Raw genomic sequence first — 12535 nt, 5'->3', positions numbered from 1 at the left:
TGACTCTTTTAGTTTTAGGACTTACAAACAACCGTTATGTGAACAAAACTATAATACTCTCTTTAGCAACTTTGTTGCGAGAGTATAAAAACATAAGCATATGTTCAAAATTTATGTAAGAATCATTTGAAGTATTTTTTTTTACTTAAAAAATTAGAAATAAAATCACACAGCTATTGGCAGGGTACAGTAATTTTGTTTACATACACATATACCTTCATACATATACATATGAATTATAGTGATAGTTGTAACTGCACAAGAAAAGGTTGAAATATATGTAATTTGAGATGAGTACGTAATTGCTGACAAATATTCCTGTATTTTCTAACGTGTAGTATCTGGGTTTTAGCAGTCGATTTTGCAATTACATTACGATGAATTACCATGATTAGATTTGATATAGGGCGTGAGAAGCGCACCCTTCTGTTCTACTTCTACACTGTTATTCGCTATAAGAAGAAGCATATGTAAATATATGTGTAGAGACTGTGAAGATGTTGTTACATCATATATATTTATGTATGTACTATTCCTTAACTAATCCTTAAGGGATCGTCTCAGTGTAAGCCTCCGAAAAATCACTGATTTGCGCGATTTTTTTTTTAATGTTTTAATTTACTAATAAGTCCGATTTTTTTATAAATAAATATGTTCATGACGAATACAAAATGATTTTTTTATGTTTATTTATGGGGTGCACGATAGCTAAATAAATGGTTGAAATGACTAGTAAAAAAAAGGTCCTGTACGATGTCCACGATTGCGGCCGTAATTTTGGCCTAAACGTAAAATTAAGATTATTGATCTGTAGAAAAGTCGCTATCGAGCAATGGAAGCTTTTTTTATCTTCAAAACTCTTCCTTTGAGAGTGGAAACTGTTTTCCAAAAGTTTGAAGAATGTTTATTATAGTACATAGTATCCGATAATGCAACAAAAACATCTTTTTCTCGAAAATTTGACACTGAGACCGATCCCTTCAGTGATTTACGAAGTCAATAAAATATGTAGATTTCCAATTTAACTATTCCATGCTATTACGATAAATGATATCCTGGAAAACAAGGAGCGAGCGGAGCCGCGATTTAAACTAGTTAAATATAATTACATATACAGTATGCTTTAACCACATAAATTTGTGGCCGGGTCTTCTAATATACATATATATATATATACTATATATACATATATATAATTTTGTTCAAAAAAGTAATAACTCGTATTTTCCTTTATTATTGCAGAATTCGAAAAGTGGAATAGCGGAGTTAAAAACGCTGACTATGTTTTCCACAATTAAAAATATTAATTTCGCAAGTGAATCGAAGCTGAATGTAACTTTTGGTTTCTCAAATGCCTTTTAAAGAGAGACAATTATAAACCGACAAACACAAACCAAAATTACGTAAATGAATTTAACTTAACGTCATCACAATGTACCTATTCACTGCACTGGACGAAAAAACGCTACTATATCTCCAATTATTGCTAAATATATCTACTTTGAGAAGAGTGAAATCAACTATTCGAACAATAAAAATTAGAAGACGTACAATTGCTCTGACTACTAAAAGAAAATTCAAAGTCGAATCCCAAAAGCATAGTGATGTTGGTTATTCTAACGTAAATTTGTACGCAATAAGACTTCAACTCTCTCCTTCCTTGGAATGTCAGAATAAAACACATATAGATTTAACTGTTAAACATGGATATATGATAATAATAAATAAATCATTATAACCTTATAATCATTTGTTAAAAATTATTACCACATAAAAAAAACTAATCCAACAATCAATCATTGCAGAGCTAATAGTACCAACGTACGCTAAATTGCATAAAAACTATGTGGAATATACCAACCTTGAAGATGGTATGATTATCTACGGAAATTAAAATTATATTTGGAATTAAAAACTGAAGAAGTCAATCTTTAATACGTAAATTTATGCATATGTATTTATTTATATAATTGTACAATATGAATTAGTAACCGTAATTAAAGTACATATGATAACCGAATTAAGCGTCCAGAGAAAGGCTTAAATATGACGGTAAGTAAATAAATAGATACAATTTTGTATATAAATAATCAATAGATATATGTATTTTTGTTTACACATGTATTTTTATTATTATTTTGAGACAAAAATTCTCATTTATAGGGGCATGTGTACGGCAAGTCCAAAGCTAAAGTTGACGAAACAGAAATTCCTAATTAAGTATTCTGCGCATATTGACAATCATATGATTTAACTAAGCTTAATTAGAATCTTATAAATCTAAAGTTCCATTACAGAACCCTCCTTCCAACAACTTGGGTTACAGTAACAAACAAATCCTTCTTAAATTTTATACCATGATTCCACAACTTAATAAATTCGTCTGAAAAAGACGATTTGTGGAGGTCTCTGCAGTAGGCCTTCTCCTCATTCCACTAAATCTTCTGCGATCACGGTTTTCTAGAGGTTGGAACTGAAGACAGTAATACGGAGCATTGTGATCCAGGTCATCGATGTATAGCATATCTGGAGAATCAACCACACGGTGGCCATAACTTTGCCAACCAATAGTATAATCTTCATATTTTATAGAGCAGGCACGCCGATAAAGTACACTTTTCATTTCACTCCAATTGACGGAGTCAAACACTACTCTGAATGGGTTACCTTGGGATTGGATTGTTCAAACCAAATGATCAATTACGTTAACACTTGCTAATTAGCTTTTATTGAGATATATGCGATATAAAGTCACTCAAGGAAATTAAATGAATTTTATCTTCACATATAAATAGGAATATGCCTAGATCAGGCGTGAGACTAATTTTATTCATATTTATCGTTAAAAGTCTTACGGTTAAGCCGTGCCATAAATTGGTTTCATAAACTCATACGTTTCGATGAAAATTTTACTAATTTTAAAACAAAATTTTATGTTGGCTTAAAACGCAATAACTTCACTTCCAATCGATGAAATGTCATGAAATTCTCACTACACAATCGATAAAGATAGCAGATTTTACCGCACCAGTCGACATATAGATGGCACCACCAGGAGGCGCTAGATACAAAAAGTGCTGTTTACTTTGGAGTGCTCCTTCTATATGTAAGGTTTAGCACTAGCTACAGAGCCGCCGTGGAAGATGTTCTTAGAGTTTCGTTATGCATAGCGTAGCGAGCCGCTAAACCCTTTTCACTGGCTTCCGGTAGATGGATTTTCGTATACCTTTCCGCAAACTACTGCACAGTTGAGGGGAAATGGTCTTACAATCACTGTGTAGTACAACTTCAAGAGAGAGGGAGAAACCTCGCGGTTGTGCCGAGCATCCGCCTACAAGAATACTATATAAAGCATTGCTGGTATTTTTTCTCTTTCTTCCACATTTTACTTTGATAGCAGTTAGCTAACCAAGACTACCCCAAGGTACTTAGTACAGTTCTTGAGAGAGAGTTTTGTCCTATTTATCAAAGAGAGCTTACTATAGGCGTAATACTTGATTAAATTCCTTTCCGCACCCTTCGATATAGATTAGATTTTTTCTAATAATATGTAAAGTATTTTTTACGTACGAAAAGAAAATTTTCTAATATTCATATATACCCTGTATTATAATGTTAAACATATTACTTTTATTGCAGTCTCATTCACAAAGCAACTACTACTACAACAATGAAAACGATGCCTTATCCTGCAATAGCCGACCAATCAATACCACTTTACATAGAGAAAGTAGTAATGAACAATATAAAAACAACGTTGATGTATATAATTACAGTAATACAAATAATTACGACAACGGCTCGAAAGGATCAATGGACATTATAATGCAGCGTATATCTTACGACTCTGGTAATGACATATACGTGGATAGTAATAAAGAATGTATGAATACGTGTGGACGTGTTAACGATGTATTATTGAAAAAGGGTGCCACTACATCAACTAAATCATTAACATCTATAACTCTGCAAAAAGACTATAGTAATGGGAGCAGTTATATCATCGATGACAACCTAGACGATCAAAATCACATATACAATAGTTACACTAACGATAGCTATAAGAACGAAGATATCGTTTATAGTACACCAAGCTATTACAATAATCCCATTAGTGCTATAAATGATGATAATAAAGTGAGATTTAATCACGACACCAATGAATACAGTGATGGGTACAGCTGTTGGGAGAATATTCTATATAAAGACGATCCCCTTAGCGAACGACATAAGTCTATTACCAGTGCGAAAGTATTACCACGCATACCAATGAAACAAAGAGGCGGGTTACTAGATGGTTTGAACGAGTATGATGACAAGAAAATGCCACAGAAATGTTATGATGCGAACATTCCTCTAACGACGTCATCCATAGTACCGTTAAAAACAATGGAGACAGTACTTATATCGGCCAATGTACTTGCGAATGAGAGCCGCACTAAATCTAGTTGTTCTACTTTGAATACCACTGTTTCTAAAAATATTGGTATTAAAGAGGATGCATATAGTGGCTCGGCGCCATTGCGTTTACTGCCACAGCTTCATCTTAATCAGGAATATGGAAATGTACATCATAAGAAAATTGGAAACGGTCATAATATTGGAACAATGATGTCTTCAACAGAAATCACACCGCCGACTTCAACTAATGTGTGCGAGGATACTTGCGACAATAGGACAATAATAAGGAACTATGAATATATTTATGGTGATACGTATTATAATAGCAAGAACACCTCTAGAGTTTCAACATCTAATGAAACTTTATTGCAACGGCAATATGCATCGATGACACCACAATGCTATATGGAATACGATGATTGCAGTGCATCATACAATACTGCGTGTAGCAACAGCAATATAACCGATAATTCATCAACGTGCTGCGACTTAGCTACATATTCCGCTGAAACAGCACAAAAGTTACACCTACAGCAACAACGCAAATATGCAATTATGATGGCAATGACTACGGCGTCTGTGATAGCGTCCGGCGAAACACGTATGCCGGTGAAACGTTGCACTGAATATGATGTGGCGACGCATAGTGAAAATGCGATAGTAGCACAAACTGACTCTGTATCTTTTGGCGGCTATGAATTTCGTAGTGATGAAGCGTCATTGTTGTGGGTGCGAACGAATGAAGGAGTAAACAGCAGGAACGGCCTAGTGGTAACAAACTCCGCCATGGTGAGTGCAACAACAACGTCGGCAGGAAGTAATATTCTACGTGACACGAGTTCGTCGGTTGCAACCCATTTGACAATGGAAACACCATCAACTCTCTCACTAACGACTTCATCTAGAAAATTGCCAAAACGTCTACCCACGCCAAAAATTAAAAGGAATAACAAAAATAGCAACTGCCATGACAAAGTGAATGGTTCCAACAAGAAACTACCACAATTGCCAATTGAAAAAGAAACACGCACTGCTGAAAACGTGGATGTGGTAACAAAAAGTATAATAGAAACATCGCAAATGAAATCGGCTAATGTAATTGCAATAACGAGTTCATTCCCTTCAGTAATGGCAGACACATTTAGTGCATCCAAATCAGTAACATGCGTAGAATCATTAACAACGTCAATAGCATCAGCATCGTATTCAACATCATATCTACCATATAAGTCGATTGTAACAGCAACAAGCAATGCATGCGTAGTTACTGATTTAACTAAAACAATAAAGAGTAAGGAACATTTAACAAAAACAATGTTGCCAACTTCAACAAAAGATAGAGAAGTTATTGCGCACAGCAAAATAAACAGTAACATTAGTATTTATAATAACAATAAAACCTTTGGTAAATATGATATTGAGAAGGAAGACAGCATCAACTACAACAATAATAATAGTGTTATCATATCACCAACATCAATTGAATGTAAATTATCAGTAACAACAACAACGCCAACGAACACAATATCTACGCTTTCAGGCGAATGTCCATTTTATCTCGATCAACAGCCAAGCTATTCTATAAATATGAGCACCAGCAGCGACAAAATTGATGATAGCATTGCGGTTAAATACTCTAGTATATATGCTAATATATATGATAATTTTTTAAAGACAACTTCATTCAATTCGCCCCTATCATCGCCTTCCATAAAAATTCCACCAAAACCGTGTAGTAAATTAACTAAACCAACATTGTTAGGGAATACGGATGCTATTAAAAGCACAACAGGCCAACCCGCAAGTGATATTTCATCTATAACTGTAACGACATTAACCACGTCATCATCAACGCCGACAACAAATAAAACAGTTATGTTTTCTGAATATAGTTGTGACAAAAGTGATAGTATTTTATGTAATGTTAAACTTAATAATAACTTGAGTATTAGTACTGACATGGGATTCAAAAATAATATGGCTATGAGTACCGAAGAAAATTCATTTGCGGCCATCGGTACTTATAATCTAAATGCTAAGGGTATATTTGATACAACAATGTCTAAAATTTATGATGAATATCTTAAAAATGCTGGTGAGTGTTATTTAATATCCACTGCAACAACTTCATCAACGTTAACAACAACAATAGCAACAGATACCTCGTTATCAGATACGAGTTGTACACCATCAAGTACAAGCATAGTAGTTGCAAAAACGTGTGATACACTCGAGTCACAGGCTTTCACATTAAATACACTAGATAAAATATCGGTAACACCAACGACACCGACAACTTTTCTTTTCACTTCATCTTCATTTGATGTACAAAATGCCTCGAATCTGAAACCGTTATTGCCACCACCCGATACAACAACGTTTTTTATTGGACATGATGTGGCGCGGTCCGAAAATGATCAAAATGATTCTCATGGCATAATCACAACCACACTATCAACAGTAACAACATTACCCAATAATAATGTTGAGCCATTGCTCACAACAACTGTTGCATTAGCGAATATGACTATAACGACAACAATTAACAACACGGTAAGTATCGCTGAAACGAGTAGATCAACAACATATACGGATTATTTGGCAAAATATCAACTGCCAACAGTATCAGTGATTGATAGTAGCGGTGGAAGCAATAACAAGGTCGTTGCTCCTGAATTACCATCATACATCAAAGAGTTTTTAATCAGTGATACAACAAATCTAAATATAAGTGACAACTTCAGCAATAAATATGATGCAATGTTGCATATATTTGATAAGAATGCGTACACATTGCCTACAACAGATGTACGCACTTTACCAAATACAAATTTTACTCCATTAAGTAAGGCGAGCGTCGAAAATGGTATGACTACCGCTACAGAGACTGAAGTAAGCAAGTACGTAGCCATTCCAACGACCATGTCGGTATCAGCAACGGTACCGTCACGCACTTCGGCATTTGATGACAGTTTTTACGATAATTATAATGTTGATTGGTCATCGTTGGCAGCTCTTACCACTATTGACAAAAATAATACCGAAATATCACAAAAGCCAGACTTGTCATCCTCTGACATAATAGTTTGTAAGGATGATACCACTACAACCGCTGCTGGAGTTAGTATATTCGGGGGTTCACAAGGTAGTTATTATCGCCCATCTGTACTAACAAATGCAGATGCATGTACAAAAGAAAGTCCCCCTTTAGCGACAACAATTTTAACAGTAGCGGAAACAACGTTATCACCTTCTGCACTTAGCGTTGCTGGTAAGGCTACTAGTATGTTGGGTGGTATTTCTAAAGGTTTCAAAGGCGGCCTAGACGGTGTGCTCAGTAGTGTAAATACTGCAACGGCTACAAGTGATTCGGAGTCAAAACAACAACAGCCGAAAAAGAGTGGATTCGGGTTTGGTTTGGCGTCGAAATTCGTTCCAAATGTAGGTGGATTGTTTGCTGGCACCACGACTCTTGTGCAGCAGCCAAGCGTAGTTGGGCAATCAACAAATATAAGTATCAATGTGACTAGTACAATTTCAACAAAAACTACAACAACCACAACATTCAATATGAACACACGAATGGATAGTTGTGGTTATGGTTCCTACGACAGTACTACATTTGCAACTACTGGTGATGACTCCTACGGGCAAATAAATAGTTGCAGTGAACCATTGTATACGAATAGTGATATGACTTTTTCTTACGATATGAGGGACAATGCTTTACCTAGTCAGCAGAGGCAATCTATACAATCTGATGAAATAATCATAGCTGATTCGCGCTTGATGTCTGAGAACATCAGGAATTATGGTAACAATGATAACATTATGTACGTGCAGCCACATGAAATTCATCATCTATTGCCTTCAAGTGAAGTGATGACTAGTGATACTAAAAAAACTGACCTAAATAGCTGTGCATATAACAATGGCTCTGACGGTGCTGATCTGACGCCTGTTGTGAGTGAAAAGTATGGCAACGTTAACTATAATCAATATGCAGCTGATATGCAGCAAGCTGTTGATGATATGCAAAATCTTTCTAATGTAGAGCAAATCAATGAAGAAATACCTATTGGTATGATTGACAGTAGTACAACAGCTTATGTTGAAAATGATATGACAACTACATATTACCACCCACAGCAACAAAATAGCAGAGAACATACACCACATCTACAACAAGAGCAGATGGAAGGTTTAAATAACACGAGATTAATAAATTCTGCGTCACTTGCGAAAAAGGCTTCCTCATCTCTCTTACCAGCTATTTCGAATTTCACTGCACATGTTAATAACCAACGACTACCTACAAGCAGTGTAAGTAGCACCAATAGTAAGTCACCGTTAACAGCGAAGCCAGTAAAGCCTAGCGCCGTTAGTGGTGGTGGTATGTTTGGTTCATTTCTAGGGAAAGCAGCTGCAGCAGTACAGTCTGCAACACAAGTCGTCAATCAGGCGACTACATCCGTACAACAAAAGGCTGCAACAGTTATACCGTCAGCATCACCGCAAACAGCTGCAACAATATCAACAGCATCGATTGCAACAACTAATCAGCAGCAAAAACTGCTTTCACAACAAAGCATAACATCATCAAGCTATTATCCTGTTACAACAACAATGGCCGAGGATTATGACAATAGAAATTTGTACAACTACAAAAATAATGTTGAAACTGCAGAAGCAACAGTTAAAGCAAATAAATCAATGCCTGTTACAGATACTACAGGACTAGAATACAGCAAATACTATTTGCATGGTAATCAAGGCCAACTCCAAAAGCAACAAAACTGTAAATTTTTGCCGTCGGTGCCAACAGCTGGATCCACAGGTAAAAAGCTGCCCACCATCAATAGCAGTAAATCTGGCTTTTTAATAAAGCAACAGCCAACGGAAATCTACGACGACGATCTAATTATTGATCTTGTGAATGATAGCAGTCAACATCATTTGATCGGCCTTGCCGATGAACATAATGACTTGCTCGACGACAGTGAAGCCGTCGACGAACTAAATGATAATAATTTGAGTAATATAGATGTTGATGATGATGATGAATTAGATCGGTATTCCGTTGAAGATCTTACTGGTCGAGAGCTAAGCCATAAACAGCACAGCTTACGACACATTCAGCAAATTTATGACATCGATAGTGAGCAGGCTAATTACTACACGGACCCCCAGCTGCAGGAAGCACCGTCGGATTCACAACAAAAGTTGTCTCAACATCTTCAAGAAGGCTTGACTGCCAATGGTTATTATGAGCATTCGAATGGTGGTTATGATTTTCGCGAGGATTATTTTAATGAAGAAGATGAGTATAAATATCTTGAGAAAGAACAGGAAATACTCTTTCAACAACAACAACAAACCCTACAAAAGCAAAAACAAAAGTATCAATATGAAGATTCTACCGATATTTATATGGAAGATAATTATCAAAGCGAAGACAGTGGCAATTATCTAGATGAAAGTTCGAGCAGTAGTGTTATTGGTGGAGCGGCTAACACTTTAGAAAGTAAACAACAGTCAATACAAATAGCTGAAGAACCAATCGGTGGAGAGCATGACGAAATGTCGAACGACATGAACACAATACCAACAACAGATAACTCTTTTGGTATGGCTAAAGCAAATACTGCTGCTTTACCGTCGTCGTCCCATCAACATCAAATTAAAAAACAGGATAGCATAATTGTAGAAGAGGATGAAGAAGACATATTGCTCAATGATATCGGTGTCAACAATAGCGTCCTAATTAAGGATCAACTGCCGCATAGTTGTAGGTCAAGCCATGAGTCCATAATTGAAAATGAAAATGACGTAATATGTGAATTGCCGTCCATGCCCACTATATCACCCAAGAAAAACATGCTCGTACGCGGTGAAACCGAGGAAGTTGTCAGCGGGCACTTGCACATACTCCGCAAGTCAGAGGTTACAGCAAAGCAGCGTTGGCATTGGGCCTACAATAAAATCATAATGCAATTAAATGTAAGTACAATAACAAATTACTAAATTAATCATAGTATGTAACTAACATTTATACCTTTGGTCCTAATGTCGGAACAATATACTTTAGAACAGGTAAGGAAGAGGTAAATTCGGGTGTAACCGAACATTTCAAAATCTCGCAATTTGCACTCGTAATTTGCATAGATTTTTCTCTCAGATGTTGGCGCTACTGTATAATAAAAAATTTTGCGCAACAACACTTTCACATTATCATTAATTATTCGAAGAAACTGAATGGAGTAAGATCAAATGTTATATCTTAATAACTTACGAACATATTGCATAAATCGTATACCCACTTGGTTTTATTACTACATTTTATTTGATGCCAGAAATATTTATTTTAAAATCAAACAAAATAAGTCAAATTGGGTATAAACTTAACCAAAGCAGCTAAATTGAATTTATTTGATATATTTGAAAAACTCAATCAATTACCATAGTTGGAAGTCATTATTAGGGATATGAGGTTTAGGCTTAATTCTCGAACAATTCATGTTCAACAGTTAAATTATAAAAAATATAACTGATAATTAAGATAAGGCATCTTACTTATTTACAGATAGTTATTTACTTATAATACGTAAATTAATCCCTTCAGAGGCTTTCAACTCGCGGTTTTAATTTTAAGGGTATTAAATAATAAAGGTCCGTATCCAGCTCTCAAATAATTGCTCAAGAAAAAAAAAACATTATTTCTTCAATTTTGACAGCTGGTTACGCATGGTGAATGATCCACATTAGAAGAGCAAGAGAGAATAAACAAAGAAAATAAATTTTGTGCGTAATATGTATGTATGTATGTATGTAGTAATATAAATGTCGTTGATGATCGGTAACTTTTATACAACATTTCAAAATGATGATATACATATACTTCATAATAATGATTTTAATTAATTTATGATGAATTTCGTTAAATTACTTCGAATTTCCTTCAAGAAACAATTGTTGATTCCATGTTTCTTCGCCAAACCAGGTTTGCAATATTCACATTTTATTGAAAAAATGTATTAAAAATTAGTACTAGATTTCTTTAGAGCTACATATCTTGACCATTTCTTAAGCGTTTTTTAATACGCTTAACAAGTGAAGAAGAGCTAAGTTCGGGTGCAACGGAACATTTAAGATCCTAACAACTTGCATGAATCAACGCCAGGGAAATACTTTAAAGTAAAATGTCAACCAGATGAGCGAAATACAAGCAATTTTTTGTATACCAGTTTGCTCAATAAGTTCGGTCGTTTGATTCAAAATACACTTTATTATTCAGTTTAATCTTAATGAACATTAATAGACTTGCCTCAACGATCCTCCAATCTGTGGATCCCATCCCTGAAGTGAGAATCCGGGAGGGCTGCAAAATACGCTTCAACAGGCGTTATGACCTTTTCATTTGATGAAAAACGCTTGCCACGCATAAATTGTTTGAGTTCTAGAAAGAAATGGAAGTGGCTGGAGGCCAAATCTAGTGAATACGGTTCAAAAATTCGAACTTTAATTCATGGATTTTAGGAATTGTCAAAATGCTCTTGTGACACGGTGCATTGTCCTGATGAAAAAGGGTTTTTTTTGCTGGAACCCGGGTTTTTTATTACGATTTTTTCCTTCAACTGGTCCAAAAGGTTGCGGCATCCATTGTGCACACTGCTTTCTAAAACCTATAATTTCACTTAAAATATGGCTCACACTGCTTAATGAGATCTCTACACATCTCCCCTACTAAATCTCTCTCAGTCAATCGACGATCTTCCAAAACCATAGCCTGTATTTTGTTTATTGTTTCTGGTGTTTATGCGCTTTTTGGACGTCCATAAAAAAATTTTTTTTTGTACTACGAACCACGAGATTCTTTTTTTTTTTACTTTTTATACTTTTTTATCACAGGTCTGTAACGTCTGTAACTCTGTAGAGACATTATTGGTTTGAGGAATGGCTACTAGGCGCTAGCGAGGCAATGCGATCCCTATCTGGAAATGGAACTCCAATGGCCTTTGCTCTGCGAATACAGACTGCTCTGCAGTCGATCAGCAGATGCTCCGGAGTTTCAGGCTCCCTGTCACAGAACCGGCAGTTGGCGCAAGCTGATAGGCCCATTCTGTACAGATGCCCA

The 12535-nt window shown here is 35.6% G+C and overlaps 1 protein-coding gene across 6 annotated transcripts in view; it reads left to right on the top strand.

Moving 5' to 3' along the window:
• LOC108973632 overlaps nt 1–10401 on the top strand; it is a gene marked incomplete at its 3' end in the record, with an annotated part of 45784 nt that extends 35383 nt beyond the window's left edge. For 5 of the 6 annotated variants that reach the window (XM_018941018.1, XM_018941016.1, XM_018941015.1 and 2 more), the window contains 2 exon segments: nt 1243–2052; nt 3640–10401. In XM_018941018.1, coding sequence (XP_018796563.1) covers nt 2047–2052; nt 3640–10401 — 6768 coding nt within the window. 6 annotated transcript variants of the gene reach the window in all.
• Nucleotides 10402–12535: the final 2134 nt, after the last annotated feature.

This window comes from Bactrocera latifrons, unplaced genomic scaffold, assembly GCF_001853355.1.
Source record: "Bactrocera latifrons isolate USDA-ARS-PBARC rearing strain unplaced genomic scaffold, ASM185335v1 scaffold_496, whole genome shotgun sequence".
In the NCBI taxonomy this organism is placed as follows: domain Eukaryota; kingdom Metazoa; phylum Arthropoda; class Insecta; order Diptera; family Tephritidae; genus Bactrocera; species Bactrocera latifrons.
Note: the sequence above shows the minus strand (reverse complement) of the source record. Positions and strands in the feature narration are given on the sequence as shown.